The 21630-nt window shown below is 38.7% G+C and overlaps 1 protein-coding gene across 3 annotated transcripts in view; it reads left to right on the top strand.

Annotated features, from left to right (window-relative positions):
- Positions 1–206: 206 nt before the first annotated feature.
- lilli (AF4/FMR2 family member lilliputian) overlaps positions 207–21630 on the top strand; it is a 179281-nt gene continuing 157857 nt past the window's right edge. For 2 of the 3 annotated variants that reach the window (XM_022063304.2, XM_022063303.2), the window contains exons 1-2: positions 207–484; positions 8784–8871. In XM_022063304.2, the coding sequence (XP_021918996.1) occupies positions 8792–8871 (80 nt within the window). In that variant the 5' untranslated portion in view covers positions 207–484; positions 8784–8791. Of the gene's footprint in view, positions 485–8579; positions 8605–8783; positions 8872–21630 lie in introns of those variants that run through there. The other variant, XM_087353948.1, reaches the window with a different exon arrangement.

The following is a 21630-nucleotide window of genomic DNA, read 5'->3' as shown; positions in this document are numbered from 1 at the left end:
ATTAACGGCGAGAAAGCTAATGATAAGTAAAATTGTGTTTATGTAACACAAGATTGCATAGTATTTATCAGGTATAAAGATTCCATGGTATATAGAACTTTCTTCACTGACCAGATCTGACAAGATAAATCTTCCAGTGTTGACATGCTGTATGTCGACTGTAGAGTTTGAATCTAGAAGGCAGTGATTATGGCTGAAGTGGTTGTGTTCGTTAGACGTTGTAAATTTTGTGTATGTAAAGTAGAAAGGATTTAATGTTCGCACTGTTATTATTTGGTTAAAAATACTGATTCATTTTAACTCTTAAGAGCAATATCCTATTCAGATGAAGACCTGAGTTTAGTGTATTAATAAGGTTACACTGAAGAAGAGGAATGGTTTTTTAATCATTTCTTGACATATTCGATCATCTGATGAATACAGACTCGTTATAAAAGTTGTGTTCAGGTGAAAACGAACTGAGGCAGCCAAACCACAATTTCAGGTAGGTGTAGGTTGAGTGATATAATCTGTGCATCCAACAATATATATCTTATGATCACCTTATTGTAAATATGTTAAAGACGTTAATGTGTGGACAGTACTTTGATGTCAATAATGAGCATTGAGTTTGAAATGTGATTGCCCATTTAGGGCAGAATAATACTTGAAACAATCCTTTTTGCCAGGGTGATATATTATATACATTGTACTAACTAGTACAGTTGCATTGTATGATGCACAATTTCAGTTATTTTCTTCAAGTGAAAGTGAATAGAATAGGGCTGTTCTAGGGGTAGAATTGCCCATATCCTGTTCCACGATGCAACGTTAGTATTTTAGAGGGAGTATTGGTCATCTTATATGAAGTTTAGGTACATATGCACATCAGCAGTTTATTATAATTACAGTCTTTATTTTAGAAATTAGAAGTCCTCAGATTCTCATCAGGACTCTGTACTCAGTTCTCTGATCTTCAACATTAATTTGGTAATGACTGCTGAAACCTAAAAGAATATGAGTTGGAAATAGTTACATCTACCAAAACATGTTAAGTAACAGTGTTTTGAATCAGTTTACATACTAACTTAAATTAAACCAGTTCCTTATTAGCTTTGTCATCAGTATATTTGTGTCCACAGAATATTATTGGCTTAGCATGAAGATGACTGTCTTCTGAGGTCTTTTATCATGTGGTCTGGTAGATATTTGCTAATCTTTCAGAAGAGCTTTCTGCCTCCATCATCACTCTGATGAAATGTGAAGTGTAGCCTCTGTTCTCCTTGAAAAGCCTTTTACATTTTACATTTACACGTACAGATATATAATGATTACTGCTTTGTTAAAGGAGTGACATTTCAAGCAAATAAAATTTCCTTATAGTTCAGCAAATTACTTTAGTTTAAATAAAGCCACAATTTAAGACTAAGTTGTGATTTTAGGGTTGGTGATTTGATGTGTCACATACCTTAGGGAATTTATGGAGTGTTATGCAGAATTAAAAGTGAAAAATACTGGAAAGGTTCCAGATATTAACACAGAAACTGAAAATACCAAATGGCTTTGTCTAAAATGAAATAGTATCATGATTCAGAAATTAAAATAAAGCCTGAAATAGCAACCAGATACTGTTACACAAATAGCAAGTAGTGGCTAGTATTTGCCCATCTAACAGTATCAGTATCGGATAAAGTAGGACAGATTTTCAGAGTGACATGTTTTAATGTTTTGCGTACTGTAATAGAAGTTGAACTGTTTAATGTGAATAGGAAATTAGTGTTTTTTTGCAATACCACAGACATTTTGCTAAGTGTCGAAGCTTAATGTTTGTCACAATTTTAATTGTAGCAATTTCGATATATAAACACAGGACCTGTCAGTTTTGTTCATGATGTTTTATAATCAACAAAAACTGCATATTTTTCAAATATCTCATCATGCACAAAATTTCAGGCCCATGGATTACTTTAAACGGTGTTTGTGTCATTTATTCCTCAGAAATTTGCATGCCTGCCATGTTGATATAATTGATGGTAAGAAATTAAAAATACAACAAAACTCTTTTATCCTCTAGTGGCATGATGTTCAAAAACCCAGTTTTGTGAAATTCTGTAGGATTTTAGGTTATCAAGGTGGCGAGTATGAATGAAATCATCAGGGTTGTAGCACTCTGTATAGTCTAGTAGTAGTTTACAGATGTTTCAGGAGTACTTGCAGCGTTACTCATCACCCAGTTAATGGAGGCAGCAGGTATTTCTGAAATGTCAGTAAATTTCTTTTGGATTGCGCGGCGCTACAGCACAGAAGGCAGCCACTTTTGTGAAATTCTGTGTGTGTCTGTTTGAAACTTATCTTCTTGGGTATCGAACATGATACTGCAAGTCTGTATTTCTTTGGAGAATAATGGGGAAGCAGACAAAATTCATTCGTGACCTCCTTAAGGGTTCATTTTTCAACTTGTTTTTGCACATTCTCATTCTTTGTGTAGCAGAATGTGCCATACTTTGTTTGTTGCTGTATTTGCCTGACTTTTAACTCTGCCTTTCTTTATCATTTCGTCTTGTCTTCCTCCTCCTCCGGTCCCATTGTCGTGATATTTCGCCGTCTTTATTTTGGTTGAGTGAGAGAGCTGTAAGCCTACTGTCCTATCGATTCAGATACGGTATTATATGGCTTTCTGTACCTACTGTATGCTGCCATCTAGGAACGGAGAAGGTCTATGGAGCAGTAGCGCGCTACTAACTAGTATTCGGGAAGTGGTAGACTCGCATCCGTGTCAGTTACTAACTTTCTTTCTTGATGGTGTGGTTTTTCGTTGTTTTCCTCAGTTATCTTATTAGAAAGCATGTTATTAGTTTGAATATGGCCACAGCTGCCCCCTTCATAATTCTTATCTATTCCCGTATTAAATATCTGTATCTGCAGTTGAAACAATTTTGTTAAATAACCTAGTAATCAATAAGCACCAAAAATTTGTGTGCTTAATGGACTCTGTTTTAATTTAGATCGTGTTATGAGGTACTATCCTGACTGAGGTTTCTCATGTTTTTCCTCGTTTGCTCCAGGCGAATACCGGCATTGTACACGATTGCCTCCTTCCAAATCCGTTCATAATCACTTACCTGTCATAGTCGACATTGTTTAGCCTTTACATATGAAGTAGCATCATTCAATTTCTTTCGAAATGACCACGTTGAAACCTTGTCCGATACGTCCCATGGATGATGAAATATGAGGTTCTCAAGGCTGTGAAGTTGTAGATTGTGGTCTTCTGTGTTGTGACGCTTTGTAGTTACCAATGTTTCGGAGGATTACCGCAATCGACATGATTATGAATGTGTTGCACCTTTATTAACCACGAAGGATCAGCACTAAAGCTGTTTCCTCATTTTAGTATCAGGAAGGTTTACCCCATCAAGATGCGAACAATTACAGTGTTTGTTCCGAAAGGAAAATGAGTTCATAATGTAATAACTTTTATAACGAAAACTTCAAGGTGTATGTTCTTCTTAGAGTATTAATTAATCAAGGATGTCTCGGTGCGTTGGTCGTGGATCGTGTATAGAATAACAAGAAATGCATCCAAGTTTTTTGGTCTGTGCAACCTCGTGAAGGTCTACCGCCCCATCCAGGTCTGAGAGGCAGAAAAAGGACACAGCATTGACAAAGTGTAGTATCAATAACATTTGTTTCGGAAACGTGCATTGCGTTAAAGCTTCTTAAATTCTTCCTCATTCACAGACGATCTGTTTGTCAGTCCGTCGTGAATGAGTCCATCCGGCAATTGCTTCATCTGATTTCATAACAAGTTGTTTTGTACAGGGTGGAGTTGTCAGCCCCACGCCCAACCCCAACCTGGAGATAGGGTGGCCCAGCTATACCCCCAGGCACTAGGTAGCTCGGGTGCCTCAGGGGTGCCAGTCTCCGTACCCACTGATGTGGGTGCCAGAGGAGGCGAGAACTTGTTACGAAATCAATTTATCTGAACGGTTTATGTGTATAGACAAGTTGCTCTCCAGCTTGGGATAATTTTTCAACAGAAAGATTCCTTTGCCAGCAATATTCCCACCCGTGATCAGCTGTATCGGGTGGGGAATCCCCCACTCCCCGGTCATGCTGTGTGTGTTGACTGTCTCTCTCTTTGGACATGGATGTCGTGCAGCTGTTTGGTTTCTGAATAAAGACCACGACGGGTTCTGTGTAAATTCACCTGGATTGTTGCTAGACCAGTAAGCCAAAGTGGAAAAGGAAGGAGTCACGCAGTGAATGCTAATAACATCTTTGCGGATACACGCAAGTGTCCGAACTCCAAATATGTTCTCTTGAGTAATGTCTCGCCATTCATATAACAGACATTTCCGGGGTAAACTAAAGAGAATCTACAGTAAATCAGAAATGAAGGAAGAAAAAAGAAAATGGAGGATACAGCCATAAAAATAAATAATTAATCACTCGAAAATGTGGCCAGGTTATCTAATAAAAATTACATTCACGACGAAATTTAGAGCTGTGTACACTTGACGAAAGCTTGATTACACTTCGCAGTGTTTGTCTTCCTGTCTCCTATCTAAATATGTGTTTTTGTTTACTGTAAAACTTCTCTCGAAAGTTGGGATCGAACCCAGAACTGTTTGAGTAATGAGTTATTATGCTAATCACTAGGTAGCTGGGCGGATCTTGAAGTAAGTAATAATAATAACGGTAATAATAGATGTAAGTTTGTGACTTGTAAATTTAACATCCGAACTACCTTTCTGACAACGCTGTTTAATTTCTGAAAGTTTGTGTTAAAGGAAATTGTTTTCTGATTGACAGTCTGTGAGATAATTTTGTCATATTTTTGTGCGATGTGGCTGCTAATGTTACGGAGTCATCTATTTCCTAATTGTTCTTGTATTTGCCTGCGAAGTAATCGTCTTTTGGCAATGAAGGCCACTTGTTGACCCATTCTGGCTTTAGTTGTGCAGGTTGGTAATTCTTCGGTGTCGTTTGCATTCTGTCAGCGTGTTGATTTTTTTTAATACTTAAAACATCGTCCAGTATTGGTTCTGTTTTCAGTTCTTTTAACATGTCTTCGTTTATTCTGTATATTTTGCTATTCTTTCACGAGCAAATTGAAATAAGAGTATTATACACTTTTATTTTAATGTGCTCGTGGAAGAAGAAAGCTGTTCGGAACTTACGATGACCGAAAAGTAAGTAACATAATTTAGTGCTTGAATAATCTTTAGAGTCCAAACAGTATAGCTTTTCCTCTTGATCGTATCCGATATTAGTTCCCACTCCATTTCACTTCTCGCTTTGACTCACTCTTCACATGCCTTCGATGGTTGTCATTAAATTGTTGGGTATTACGCCATTTTGGTTGCCGATTTTGTGATTGGGCACTGAACATAACATACTCTGTGAGATTTGAGAGGTCTAACGACGGTGATGTCGACTTTAGTCTTCTGCGTTGTATCGCCGTCTGTAGTTGTAGTTAGAAACCCTGATGATGGAGGATATTTGTTCCTCCGAAACGTTAGTTCAAGTCCACGTTGCATTACAACCCGAACGATCAACGAGTTTCCTTGTGTTCTAATTTAAAGCTAATCCGCTGGCGTTCATGAGCCGTGTAAACTCTGAGGTCGCGGGATCGATGTACGTTAGCATTTGTCTCTGATGTATTGTGGTTATTCGTTGTGTACTCCCCCATCTGAGGAGTACTACCGTCTGTCACTGTAGGATTGACACTTCTGTCAGTGCAGGTCATGACAGAACTGGGTTCTGGTACCACGAAAATAATTTTGTATTTGCTAGTTTATCTCCCATATATTTTGTTGTCACCAGTGTATCAGGGGTGACCAGTATAGATCTGCGGTTCAGGTGTGGGTCGGAATTATTCATTCAGGCTTACAGAAAAATGTGAATGGTTTAGAAGGCAGTGAGTGAAAGTCAGAAAACTTCATTTAACATATTACAAAGAAACGAAAGGTTTTATTAATTTAGCCGTTCATAATAACGTAACTCGTGTTTGCATGACACTGTTTTGGAAACAAGAAATAAGAAGTTACATTCCATTGTTTCTGACTTGTACCCGTTGGCTTCTATATAGGACGGCCGTTTATAACTTCTTAACTCTTACGTATGAAAATAAATACACGTATTCAAAGAGATCATTTGGCGGAAATCTCTGTTGTGTGAAAGTTAGTGGACTTTCTGTATAAAGCAGAGGTTCCCAAACTTTTATACCTTGCGCCCCCCTTAAAACATTCCATAAATTTCACTCCCCCCTTCCAGAACAAGTGCAAGCAAACACATTTGACATAAAATTTAGCTATAAGTATACTTTTTTATAATTTAGTATATATTATTAAATGCATTTAATTTTAAAAACTGTAATAAAATATACGCTTTGAATTCTACAGCACTGTAAGACAACTAAACTGCCTCAACCAAGCAAAGGATGTTAAAAATGTTTCTCCATATTTCGTTAAAAAAAGTTTTTCATACAAACAATACCCCTCCGCAGGGGGGCGCGCTCCACACTTTGGGAACCTCTGGTATAACGTATTGATGTCTATCTCGCGAGTTTTCCATGCTATGCTCTAACAGTTCGTGATGTAGACGCCAGATGGCAGACGAGTTGCATTCGTTCGCGCTTTGCCGATCCTGCCTGTTGTGGGTTTGAGTGTCCTACTTCCTATTCGTAAACGACACTACTGATTATTAACTGGTCAGTCTGCAGGCTAATCACAAACGATTGCAAATGGAGATGTACTAATTTTGTTCGGAGGAGGAAACAAAATGACATCCATCTGCAAATTATAATTTGCACTGTTTTCTCGGCGACGCCTTAAATATATATAAATTAGATCGACTCAATGAGTGAGACCAGCACTGTTGTCGACTGCTTTCGTTGATAATAAGGGCGTGAAACGTAGTCACTTAGAACCTGCTAATGAACGTTCGTTCTCCATAAAAGACGAGTTATTTCTTGGTGAGATTTCAAGTTATCTGGTGACGATATTCATACAAGTCGCCACGAAAACCTGACATCTGACAACATTGAAAGAGTTGAGGACATAATAAAGGCCTCTGACATCGTGACCCGTTAGTTCTTCTTACCTGCTTCCTGTATAACATTCGCGTACTATTTGAGCAGTGGCTTCATGTGTGTTTGTTCGTCCTTCCTATAGGAAATAGACTCAATAATAATAAGCCGTTAGTACAAGAAACACTTCCTTACTGGCTCTTGGAGGTCAACCCAGTCCCCTGTCCAATGCTTGTCGGTTACTACCCCAGGGGTGAAGTTACCCGACTCGCTATTGTTCCAACTGTATACTCCTTCCCCCCAATGAAGAGGGGCTATAGAAAGCACTAGTCAGTAGAGTGGAATATCTCCGCGCACATTTATGGGGCGGTGGTGAGGCTAATGGTTAATGTATTTATTCATCATTTATTTAACGATGTTTTCAGTAGGTAAGATTAGGTTCACATACAGCGTCGCTAGATAGGATGATTAATGAATACTGAATAGGGAAGGATGTGGAAGGAAGCGGTAGCAGCCAAAATATATGATATCCCGGAATTTGTCTGAAAGAACTGAGGAAAACGATGTAAAGCAGGCTGGACGGTCTGCGGGGGCGAGATTTTTATCCGGGACCTCCGGAATATGGAGCAGGAGAGCTAACCAACCGAACACGATGTTTGGTCTATGTTTAGGAGGCAGATTGTGCAAAGGCGTATTCGTGTGGCCTAAGTCAGTGGTATTCAACCTGGGGTACGCGAAGACATCTTAGGGGGTACGTGAAATTTAAAAAAAAAATTATTTTATGATAAACACTGAATAATCAGTAATTTAATTTATTTTAGATTTATATACTATGTATAACTTGAATTATACACCAACAACTTTGGGGGTACAAAGTTGAAGAGAAATTATATCTGGGGGTACGCGAACAAAAGAGGTTGAATACCACTTGCCTAAGTAACGCTTCGGCTCCAATATCCACCGGCTTACGGGCTGTTCTGACATGTGTTATGAGTCAGTGGGCCTCGCCCTATTTACTTGCGGATTAAAAAATAATAATTTTTTGTCAGGTTAATTTCATATTACTTGCATGGGTGGTATTAATTTTATTGGTAAATACTCGACGATTAAGAAAATTACATAATGAGGTAGGACCTTGGTAATACGTATATATCCTTCGTCTGATGCTGTTATTGTGACTGAATAAGGGGCATACATCTGCAATCGGAAGAAATAATTGCACACACAGCCACATCGAGGTGTGTCACGTGTACTGCTGTTTAGCTTGGACTGTCAACAGATTTCAGGAGAGATTAGTTTCTGTGACAGACAGCTTCTCAGCTGCCAAGATTGTGTTCTGAAGGATCGTTTGCCACCACTACATGGCCCGTCCTCAGGTGCAGATGGAGTGCGTAGCCTCCAGATGTGGAGTTAGCTGCAAATATATTGCCTAAGCAGTCAAATGTAGCCGACAAGGGGTGGTCCACGTGCTAGAATGTTGGGGGGGGGGGGTAGCACACCGCAGTGAAACAGCAATGGGGAAAAAAGGAAATGGTGTGGACTGGATTCATCTGGAACAGGATAAGGGCCGGTATCGGACTTTTGTGAACACGGTAATCCATTTTTTGGCTACATAAAAGACGGTGAATTTCTTGAACAGCTTAGCGACTATTAGCGTCTGAAGAAAGGCTCTCTGGTCAGTGGAATTGTTTCTGAGCAAAGCACTGGCAGATGGAAGTAATGTACTTATCAGGGAATGTAAACGTGTTTCTTACTCTTGTATTTCTTCCAGGTGGATCGATGGAAGGACACCATCACCATCACCACCACCACCATCACCGACATCATCATAGTGCAGGGCGTCACCATGGTTTTGGAATGTGAGTACAGATTCTTGTGTAACCTTTTTCTGTCACAAACAGTCGTGGTTGCCCCTGTGCTGTTGCAATAAGTAGGCCTACCGCGTAATAATCCGTGTCTGTTTTGAGCGACTCGTCGATTCGTTGTAGACGTTCCGTCTAGTGGATAAACTTTCTACTGCCCTGCAGTAGCCCCTCAACGCGGAAAGTTTCCTGTTAGAATCTGTTCCTCAAAGTCGCTGATGTTACGTGTGGAATATGTATGCTGCATCACTATTTGGCGTTCTTTCTTAGTTCATCTTCCTATCCCGATTTTGGTCAACAAAGTGGAGATTTTATAATCATTGAGTCTGTTGGGCATTTGGTAGGCCCTCTGCATGTGTGATCTGATGATTTCAAAGCGTCTGCCACTAGAGGGCGGCGTAGGAGAAAGTGGATCGAGATTACAACCCAGCATCTCATTGTTTGAACCGTCTGCGATAGCGCATGCTGTTCGGGAATTACAAACAAAAGTGAGAGTGTGTGTGCTCCATGTCTTCCGAACGCGTAACTTCAGATTTCCCAGTCCTCACTGGCCTTGGAATTTATTTATTGCAGATGTAAATCTCCAAATCTAATCTCATTATAGATACCGCAGTGCATGAAGGCAATGATTCTGTTCTTGATAAAGGCTTATAACTTCACGGTCAGAACGGTGCAGAGAAGCGACAGTTTTATTTCTCTTTATGTTTCGTTAAACAGCTGTTTATTGTACTTACTGATGTTGCAACCAGATTTCGAGATCGTTGTGAGATTTGTTTTTATGTCGTATATCGATGTTTCAACAGCAAGTTTTTTTTTTTAAGAAAATAAATAAAATTCGACATGAACGTAATGCATTATAGTAAAGTCAGTTTATATTTTACCATAATGCACTAAAATGGAATGCGTCGATATGTTTTGCTGAATTTAATCGAAATCAATCGAGTAGTTACAGAACGTACAGACATATGCGATCTATCAGTGATACAGTTTTATGCATTTAACACAAAGTTCACATAAAAATAGGAACGTACCCTGTGAAACCTCATCTCTCGTCCTGAGGGACTGAGGTCACGGGGCCTATGAGAGTTCACAGTTGGATAAAATTGCGTCTTGTAATTTATATTCACGACGAAGGACGTTTTTAAAGCACGCACGGAGACAATGAGAATTCATGCAAAATTTTGGTCCGATAACTTCAAGAGCAGAAGCTAATATTAAAATGGATCGTAAATAAATAGGATTACAGATGTAACGGACTTAGGACATGGTTAATTGGTAGTCTGTTGTGAACACGGTCATGAACATTAGGGTTTCATAAAAACGGGGAATATTTTAAGTACGTGAATTACTGTGAACTGGTAACGAAGACCATGTATGCGCCATAGAGGCACATACTGCAGGAGTTCATGTGAGAAACCTGTGTTTTCTTTGCGGTGGGTCATTCACAGTATTGCATGGAATTTTATGCCATTAAACTCTTTGTTTTACGAACTGCTCGGCGTTGATAACAGTACATCCTAACTGTGTTTGCTTTGCATGTCTGCAATGTGTTGTTCAGTTTAACATTGGTATTGGTATTAGGAGCAGACTTGTGTTTTGAAACAAACAATGAAGATAAGAGTGTAATGTATCCAGTTCTACTCGAAAGCCCAGAATCCAGTCTCTTCGGATGCCCTTTCATGTTCCGTTCTTTTCTACGATCCGCCTACTTCCATGTTTTTTCGAAAGAAAAAAGAAGCCTCGTTCTTTTATTTTTTAGAAATGAAGATTGATGCAGAAAAACCAGTTCGGAATTAATGAAGGAAATGTGCAAATAAATAAAAACAAATTGCTTTTCCCCCGCCTGTATTTTGGTCACAGAGTCACAACTAGGTTAGTTCACTAGCCCACGAATTTATAAAAATTCTTGTGAAAGCACCGTATGAGTCTCGCCGCCTAAACACTGACTTCGCGGGTTCAGATCCTGGTTTCGATATTTGACCGCGTCTTTTGTGTGAAGTCCATGTGTGGACTTCTATAGCTTATTTGAGTAGGATTTAAGTATCGCGATGATATCCAACAAAGAAGCAGAAGAATGTACTCTTTGTACGCATTGCATTCTTATTTCTGTCCTCTCCGTTCAATTAAATTTTTGTACGCCCAAAATTCTTTTAAATCCCTTTTTCTTATCTTTCGACAGCATAGGCCTGTTCTGAACTCTTGAGACAGTGAAAAGAGTGGCCGTGGGATCTATTTGTGACGAGAAAGTAGATTAATAGGTAATTTACTATGGTTCAAAAAATCGGATAGTTGATCTGTCCGAAACACCAACCTACTTTGTTCAACTGTAACGAACTCACTTGGAACATATTTTGTGGCATTCACAGTACACCACGGGAAAGAAAAGTCTTCTTTGAAAGTGGGCAAGGAACTAATAATTACACATTTACATCTTTACTGTGAAGTGTTCGTCTCATTGACGAAGAGTGAAAGGGTGTTAAAAAGAAGGAAACGTAAATAGAACGAATGAAATAGGTAATTGGGAAGTTGCAGGTTCTTTCAGGAAGACGCTTCGTGTATTAAATAATGTGGAGGTTGGATCACCATTTGCAGTAATCGTATTGATGCGATATCTATAGCAGCTTAGTGTAGTGGTAACTGTCTAAACCAGAAATTGTGCGACCCACGTACATTTTATGATGTTTTATTCTCTACAATGGAAACAAACCGTGACAGCCAAAATTCAATATGTAATTGAAAATAGATAATTAAATAAATATTATTGAGTAATATGTGAACCCGTTTGTGATAGTATGTTCGTAGAATGTTAAATAAATTTCCATGCGTTTATTAAAATGCCGTCATTTCGGCCTGTGTGACCTGTCAGCCCATTCGTCTGTCAGAAACAATGAATGTGGACCCCAGATCTTGGAACCTTGGAACACCTGTTGTAAAATTATGTTCAGGCAGTGCCCGAGTTTGGTTCCTGTTACCAGGTAACCTTATTTGAGGTTTTCGTCATTTTCCTCATCCTCTCCAGACAACTACTGAATAATACCTTGAAATAGATCGCATCGTCTACGCACGTGTTTTATGAATATGAATTTTATAGGTTCAAAAGTAAGAGTAGTTTACATGACGATTGAAAAACAAAATGCACTTTTTCTCGAAAGCGTTTATTGCTTTCTTTGTTAAATTACAGTTATTCGTTGTTAAATCGCAATTATTCACAGTGATTATGCATCACTAATAATTCTGGGTAGACCGGTTGCCCCAGAATACAATATCCAAGAATTCTTACCTTCACAGTTCATAACAGATATGAAAAATGTTGTATGTTTATAACTTACGTGAGATAGTTGACATCCTTCGTAGCGTACATGAGAAAGTTTGCACAGTTTGGGGGCCTTTAACTGACATGAGAAAGTTTACTCGTTTTGTAACGGATGTGAGAAAGTTTGCATCTTTTATAACCGATACGATAAAGTTTACATAGTTGGTAACGGGTAGTGTTGTGAGATAATTTACGCCCTTTATACGTATTACTGTGATCTTCTTATACAAAGAATGTATGAAATACAATCCGAAAATTTGAAGTAATTTTTGTAACCGATTTTTAACTTACTTTATATAGACTTATGGTATCGTGTCTGTCTGTCTGCTGCCTTATACATTTTAAACTTGTCAACGAAATCTCATGCAACTTGGTGTGGACACTGGACAACTTCCTGTTAATTTTCTTTCTGTAGTAAGTTGTTTCCATTCCTTTTTTTAAGTTGTGATTTGTCGTATTATGACGGAAGGAAGCGGTCGTGGCCTGATTAAGGGTAGTATTCCTATATTTGCATGGTTGAACTGAAAGGCATTACGAAAAACTTGCAGAATAGCTGGGCTGTGGGCCGAGGCTTGAACCTAGGATCTACCGAATACGAAGCAGGAATGCGATGTGTGGTAAGACCAAAATTTATCGTGGTTTTGAAAAGAGGGTGTAAACGTGTGGTTTGCATTGAGATGGGGGAAGAACGGAAAATTGCTGTGGTCATTGAGAATGGACCCTTGACCAGAAAAATAAGAAATCTTGACCTACATCTGCTGGACTGTCAGAAACAACATGAACTCCGGGCCCTGATCTGCTTATGTCGACCTCGCAGGCAGTAATGTGGTAATGGTAGTGGTAACCTAGTCTGGGGATTTCACGTCTCTGTATTCAGATCGAGGAGAAGTAATTGGTCTCGACCTGTTCGAGGATGTGATAGGTGAGTGTGGTTTTCATAATGTGACGTAGTAATGACGAACTTCAACTAACACCAAGGAGCAGAGTCTTCAGGAAGCTGATAGTTACTTAGCTTGTCAACAAATTCCCCGCCGTGGAACCCAGCCTATGTTAATATTATCCTCTCATCTACGCCTGGTATTCCTTGTTATCTCCACAACCTTTCCAGTTAGCTTTTGTACACATTTCTTTTTGCCTTCTTGCGTGCTACATGTCTCACCCATCTCTTTCTCCTTCATTTTATTATCCCAGTAACATTTGGTGAAGGGTATGAGGCTTCTGGTCGTTTATTTTTCACCAGTCTTTAGTCACTTAAACCCTCTTCTTCAGCATCCTCTTCTCAAAACACCCCCCAAAACATGTACTTGTCCTAATATGAGATATATAGTTTCACATCAATGCAAAATATCTAGAACAGGGAAAGATAAAATAATTATTGAGACGTAATGTATTTAGGCCGTCATATAAGTTTGTAATAATAATTGTATTTAGGAAATTATCCATACTAAGTTTTGGCAAAACTCGGTTGTTAGACTGGAGTTTTTTCTTGTATTCGTGTATCCATGTATGCGGTTTGACACGGCATTGTGTTGTTGGAAAACGTGCCTAAAGAACTATTCATAGAGGCCGCAGCTAATTATGTTTGCACAAGCTGTGTGTCTGTCTTCGGTCTCAGTGACATCATGTGCCTTGAAATGGTACAGTTGTGGCTGGCTGATGGTTTAGCTGATAGAAAGGCATTCCGCTCCACTTATTTGCCGATGTGAAAGTGTTTCTGAAACAACCCTTAGCTGGTCCTAGGGTCGGGGAATCGTGGCTCAGTTCCTTGCAATTGTCAGTATTAGGATTAGCAAGTACTTACGTGCACTTTTAGAGGCAACGTTTCTATGTAGGTCTCTCTCCCCCTCGAAATAACGTCGATGTTTTTTGTCTGTACGGGATAAAACGTCTAGGGCAGTCCATACCTCTTTTGTTTTGTTGACAGGACAGAATTAGTTTGATTAGACTAAATAATAAAAAATAATATTTATGAACTTACGTTCACTTGCGCATTGAGCTGTGTCTGCTCGGCACCGGATTCTTTCTGTCCAAAGCCCTTCTACGTCTATTTCCATTAGCGCTACATTCGTATGTGTATCTTGAATCACTGCTTTATCCCTCTTAGGTACAATCTTCTCCTCAGCACCCTGTGCTCAAATCCCGTGCGTCTGTGCTTTCCCTTTACGTGAGAGACCGAGTTTCACACCCATACAGAACAACAAGTAAAATTATATTTATGTTTGTTCTGATCTTTGCGTTCAGAGATGGCAGATGGGAAGACAAAAGATTCTGAATTGTATGTCATCATCAGTTGATCGAATTTAATATGCTCTTAATTTCTTCGCGGATGTGGTTTTGATACGTTACAGTCGTTCCGAAATATTTGAACTTTGCTACATTTTCGAAGGATTTGTTAGCCCTCTTTGTATTATGATTCTGTCCTAGTGACGAAACATGAACATGTCCTTCGTTTTCTCTCATAACGAAAGAAAACGCTATGAGGGCTTATGTTTTCAAAACATCCTGTACAGTTTATAAACTGCATGTAGTATTGACTGGCCGGTGAAAGTTAAGTTCTAGTGGGGGAATTTAAAAAAAAAAACACCTGTGTTTTGTTTGTTACGTTGTGCTCAATAAGAAAATTACGCTTTCACATTTCTGTTATGTTGTCTGTACCAGGGAATTATAATACTGAATTCGTGTCGATCCACACGAAGCTACAGTTGAACGGTTTCAGGGATCGTCGTTCTGAGAGATGATAGGTTCTGTGTGACCCGCTGTCCTTTCCTTTGACTGCACTTCGATTATCCTATCTGGAGACGAAAGCTGTACATTGGTATTTTCTGTTGTTTTGCCATCACTACCCGATTTAAACTCAGATGATTGTAGATGTTATACTTCATTTTCACAATACTGGATTGAGAATAACCCATATAGACTAATGGTGTTTTATTAAATTGTTTATTTAATGGTGTTTTCTGAAGTTTCATATGTTGGATAAGGTTGAATGGGAATATGATAGAAAAAATGTGAAAGGAATCGATTGTGACTATTTTAAGGCTCTTTCCTGCAGGGACAGATGAAATCCACCGAAGTCATTGTGATTGTAGATCTCATAGCGAAGACTGAAGCCTCGAGTCTCTAGAATACGAAAATCTATCCACCCCACCACATACTTCAGTGCAATGTATTGTATTTCCTCAAAATGGGAGTTTTTAACTGATTCCGTGGATATTTATTTACCTGGCCAATAAGTGTTCTACTTCTACGGTTCATCGCTGTTAATTTGCGTAGGATATTCGTACTAATACAATACTTGGTTAATGTTGAGATTTACATGTGTAAAATTTCTTCTGAATTGGCATTTTGTGCTGTGATACTAGCCAGATACGAAAACACTTTCGATGCCTCATCAGTAATAGACATGCGGGCAACGTGTGTCGTTTTGTTTAACCACTACGTGGAATCCATCGCCCTCATTTTTCAACATATCCGATAAATTAATTGGGGTCACCTTTTCCACGATTCATATCTGGCAAGTTCGTTGCGCATTAAAATATTATTACAGTTCGCGGACCCGATTAATTATATATGTGGTGCATTTATAGGCCTTCTGTGTGCTCATTTAGCTCCCTAGTGACTTACTTCATCGAAATTCGCGATTGAAGTTCGTTCTGTTTTGCCATCTGGTTCGTATTAATGAATGGAACTGAAACGAAATTTTTTCTTGTATTAGTCATATTAATGCCAACTCTGAAATCTGTGCATTTTGTTTTTTTTAAATATGCAAAATGTGTATTTTAATGTAAATCCGGGAACCAGAATTTTGGGCAAAATCATATTATAAAGATAACGTTTACATTTTTTTGGAAAATGTTGCAGAGTTCAAATTTTGGAAACGACTTTAGCAAATTAAATTTGCATTTATGAAGAAATTACAAAGACGTTAAAGTAGGGAAATGTTAATTACCATTCAGCTAAGACTCTTTTGTCTTCCCGTGTCATGTCCTTTCCTAACTATATTATACAAAGCTGTACCAGTTTTGCGTGGGTGTGAAATTTGGTCTCTCATATCAAGGAAATTAAAGGCGCTGACAGGAAGTTACAGGTACTTAAAAAGAAAGCGTAACAATGAGTTTTATAGTTTGTACTCTTGTTGATTAAATCGTACAGGGTGAGATGGGTGGGACATACAGCACTCATGGGAGAAATGGGCAATTCATACACCATATTAGTCGAAAACCAGAAGGCAATTGTGGATAGCCAAGCGTAGATGGGAGGATATTAAGGCGGATGTGGACTGGAGTCATTTGGCTCTGCTCTTTTGGACGCGGAAATAAACCTTCGAATTTCATAGAAGACAAAACTGCTTAACAATCTGAGCGTCTGTCGACTGCTCAAGAATCATTCTGCCTCGTAGAGTTAGTAGATCCGGGATATGTCTGTCAGTGAAGTGACTGGCTCTCTGCAGGGCGACCTTGGTTAGATTCCGGGTAAGAGTGGATATTTCTCTTCTTCTCAGTCTCCTGTTCAGTGGTACTGTAGGTGTTCTTCTCGGGGGCATAGGCTACCTGCACTCTCCTCCGTATAGTCCAGGGGTTAAGGATGACCAGAGCTTAACCTCCATTTGGTGCTTGGGCATTCGATGTCTTTAATTGAAGGTAGGATTGGCTTGTAGACTCAGTAAGCTGGCCACAGTTCTTATCTTAGACTCAATTTAGCTTCTTTCCTGCTTCTGAATGCACTGACAATTTTCATAGCCGGATATAGATGTTTTGCGGCCATAAGCTAGCCTGTGACGCGCTTATTAAGAGAAAACTAAACGATGCTAACATGAAGAACAATGTAAATAAACCTTAGACATGGACATAGAAACACAAATAAAGCTGATAGGGCAAACTAATTGAAGGTACTATAAATACGTTTTATTTTATGTTGTAATTCATTATGTTTTTTATGCAATTATGTTTAAGAGAGATTAAAACGTTTTATTCTAACTCCGTTGTTGAAACAAACATTTACTGTTACGAATGTGGGGAACATGACAAAATCAGGTGGCATATTTTAACATGCGAGAATGTTACAGACTACATGATACATCACAGAAATAGGCATATAAAGATTGCGGGCATTTTTAAGGGCTTCAAAGGAATACAGGCTTGCTTAAATTAAAACATATATTGTGTTTATTTTCAGGCTTTTAATAATGCGATGGAGCTAAATTGTATATTATTTGTCTAGCTTACTTAGGCCTGCACATAAATCCAGCACAGACTTTTTTTTTGTACGTGAGGACTACCGTATCATTCAAAGTTCTTCAGAGCATGAGTACAGACGTCATCTCTTTGACGAAATGCACAGTGGTGGTAATACAAACTTTTAGGTATTATAATCGTATGTTTATATGCTCACACTGACGGAATCGTACTAGTTAGTTTGATCTTCATATTCAGATTTCATTGCTGCAAAATGACTAGGATGGACTGCGTAGTTGTGCGCGTAGCCCGTGTTTTTCGCATGGTGATCAGTAAAAATTGGCTGATCATTTATTTTGTACGGATGCATCTTAAGTACCAGAAACGAAACCTTACTTTCTCTTCTGTCGTTCCCGTTTATTATTAGGTGAGCGACCAGAAACGTCTGTGTTCGCAAGAGCCTGCCACCGTCCGTGTTCTTAGGGAAACGAGTCCAGTCCACACCTGTTTGCTTGAGATATATTTAGTGTTATCCTCCAATATAAGTCTTTAGATTAAATTAGCCATTTAAAATTTTATGGTATATAAATAATTAATAATGAAAATGGAGTTATACGTAGATTAATTACATTTCCCTTATCGTATTCTATCCAGTTCTCCTTTCCATCTTCTCGTGATCCGGTCCTAGTCGTAATGGCAAATGAAAAGATTGACCCCCATAGTTTTACAGGCCTGCTTGTTATGTGTGGGCATTGAGGTATAAATCCACCCCGTTCTTAACCTTGGCGCTAGATGAAGATGAGTTGTCAGATTCACGTCCCGAAGAAGGAGACCCATACCCAATGGTTTGTAGACTGGGTGGGCCTCTGAGCCAACCTGCGTGTAGCGAGTAAAAAGAAGTCGACAGAGATGGAAGAATAATATTTAAATGCATATTAAGATAATGTACTCTGGCAGTAGACTGAACTGCCTGTTCAGTGGGTCCGTTTGTGGCACGGTGATAAAAATGTGGATCCCATAACAGCAAAGCATTTCTTGGCCATTAGCTGCTCTAGCTCACCACCCCACTTAAGTTGTTTGCTCAAAATCAAACTCCATTGCAGTGTTGCCATTCATTTCTCGTCTTGTAAAATAATTTCTAAAGGACATTTCAGGCTTATCTTATCTACGCCCATTATTCTCTCAAGTCTTTATTATCTGTTTACTTGATTTGGACATTTCGATGAATGTATCAAGGGAAATGAAGTTCTTGTAGTTCAGGTTGCTGGATTGGCACTTTTATAGGTTACACAATGCTGAGAATTTTGTAATTTCTGTTACTCGGTGTTTCCTTGTATATCTTATAGCAGGGCCACTTGCAAACAAACCGCGACCCCCCCCCCTCTCTCTCTCTCTCACAAACACACACACACACACACATCATTCACATTTCATCTGGAATCCTTTCCTGTAATTCTGCGCTGTATAACCCCTGTCTTCGTTACAGTGTCGTTGAATTACATCATCCGACGCTGTATAGTCTAGACCAGTGGTATTCAACCTTTTTTCTTCGCGTACCCCCAAATATAATTTCTCTTCAACTTTGTACCCCCAAAGTTGTTGGTGTATAATTCAAGTTATACATAGTATATAATTTACATCTAAAATAAATTAAGCAAATTACATTACTGATTATTCAGTGTTTATCATAAAATAATATATATATATTTTTTAATTTCACGTACCCCCTAAGATGTCTTCGCGTACCCCAGGTTGAATACCACTGATCTAAGCTACTGACAGCGAGGTTAAATAGAATACAAATGAATAAAACAATCGCCACAAACTTGTTGCAATTTATTTGTATAATAAATGTTTTATTTTGTTTTATTTTTGTAAGTATAAGGTGCTGGTGTTTGGAGATTAAACTTTTTTTAATTTTAGGATTATGGGCTTTCAGGCATGACGTCTTTGTTCTGTGAATATACGAACACGTAAGGGGGTCACATGTGAACCCATGTCATGCCCTCATGGCAATTGTATGTGTTAAAACCCCATGAGTATCTGTTTGTATCAGAGGTATACCAGTAAACAAACCAGTCGGGTTAAAAAAATACCCTTATAAAGCTGTGTAACTCTGGAGAAAGTGCAGTAGAAGGTCAGAATATTACATCCGATGCATTCTTTATATTCCGCAAGTTTCTGCAAACACGTTTTAATCCCTGAAACTCGAATTTGAGCTATATTGTATCGAAATAAGTCTCTCAGATCTGACAGTTCCAGAGGTGACCAAGTTTCTATTCAGTACCTATACGTAGTTGCAATCCGTGAAACTAGGTGAACCAGTCGGTTTAGGTGTGCGTGGACTTGGTAACAAACTATTAGCCCGGCTACAAACATGCAGCTTCAAATTGTTATAACTCACCATGTTACATCTATTTTGTTAATGGAGCCCCAAGAAATTGTTGCTTAAAAAAAGTCGATTTCTTGCAGATATGTGTTTGATATACCGATGCCGTTATCTTCGCGGAAAAATATTAATGACGCCAAAGAGACAAATAACATTTATTATGAAATAAAGATAAGTGATACTTCGAAGCAGCTCTTATTATTTAGTTGTGAAATCCTTGTGTCTGTTTTTCCAAGACACTAATGTAAATACATTTATAATTCATATTGTGTTACGTGGGTTATACACTTACGTAATTTAGTATTTCTCAGTAATATCAATAACCCACACGTGCATGCAAATATATCAGTAATTTTATCACTTGTTTTTTAAGGTTGAGACGCGTGGAAACTTTTGAAAACAAGGTTCTCAAGGAAATATCGGGCGATAAGACCAAGACTAGGAAAACGGGTGGGTAAACATCACAGAAGTAAATTTTGTTACATCAGATTTAAAGTCTATACTGTAAATCAAGTGTCCACTTGTTACTTATCTGTTTATTTAAAGAACCTGCCTCTTTACATTGATGTCGGTTATAATAAACTCGTGTTTTAAGTTATTAATTGGTTTGAATGTGGCTGTATTTTTATGTGCCCCGTTTTTGTCATATATGGAATAAGATGGTTTATTAGCGTGTTCACAAGAGCCTCCCACTGGCCCTATCATGTGCCACACGAATCCAGTTCACATCGTTACACACTTTCTTTAAGATGCTTTTGAGTGTCATCTTCTCATATGTGCCCAGGTTTCACAGATGGTCTCTTCCCTTCAGGATTTGATAAACTTATTTCTCATCTCGCCAGTCTTATCCTCCTTCATACTCACCACCGTGAACACCCGACATCTTACCTCCTATATTTGATTACTCATAATATTTGGTGAAATTGTGGAGCTCCTCATTTTCTAATTTTCTCGGCCTTCTTTCGCCTTCCACATGTATTCTTCCCTTAAGGCAAGAGACCAAGATTACCCATACAAAATAATAAGTAAAAGTATAGATTAATATTTACATTTTTATGTAGCAAATGGGAGAACAAAGGATTCTGAACTGCGTGTTACAAAGCATTCCTAGAAATTAATCTGTTCTTAATTTTTTCATTAATTCAGTATCGGTTTATACCGTTCTCTTAAATATTTTAGTGTTGCCCCATTTTCAAAGGATTCATTAGCTAGTTTTATATCATGATTTTTTTTTCGTAGTCTTGTGACTAGACGTGAACGGTACTTACGACAACACACGTTTTTAGTCTCCATGAACCTGTTGCCAGCATGACTAGTTATTAAGTAGGCAATTACAAGATTTTTGTTGGTGGAACACTAAGGTTTAGGGACGTTACCGCTCCCTCTATCATAGCCTACATTCCAGAATCAGTTCATTGCAGCTCACATCCTCAGAACCTACTTACCCAGTATCCATTTTAGTTGATGAAAGATTCTCGGGTTACAAGCCGCGTCAGTTGGCTGAACGGTGAATAAACCATATCTTCTGCCAACGTTTCGAAAACAATCTCTGCTCTCATCCTCCGGGCTGCTGCATCAGCGAGCGCGCAACAAAGAAACACATTTGTTACCTAACACCCCTGAGGATGGGAGCAGAGATTGTTCTCGAAACGTTGGCAGAAGATATGGTTTATTCACCATTCAGCCACCTGACGCGGCTTGTATACTGTGTTCCAGCGTTTTTGGCCGCTGAACTTTGTGAATTGGAACCTCGAAACGAGTCACTTACCAGACGTTTGCTGGAAGGGATGGCAGCAGACCACGTACAGTACACTCCAAATAAAATATCACCACGGTATATAACACAGGAAAGTCGATTTCATCGCCAAGACTTTAAAAGC

The sequence above is a fragment of the Zootermopsis nevadensis genome, unplaced genomic scaffold (assembly GCF_977971745.1).
Source record: "Zootermopsis nevadensis isolate Lab colony 2312 unplaced genomic scaffold, Znev_1.0 Znev_ptg000022l, whole genome shotgun sequence".
NCBI lineage: Eukaryota > Metazoa > Arthropoda > Insecta > Blattodea > Termopsidae > Zootermopsis > Zootermopsis nevadensis.
Note: the sequence above shows the minus strand (reverse complement) of the source record. Positions and strands in the feature narration are given on the sequence as shown.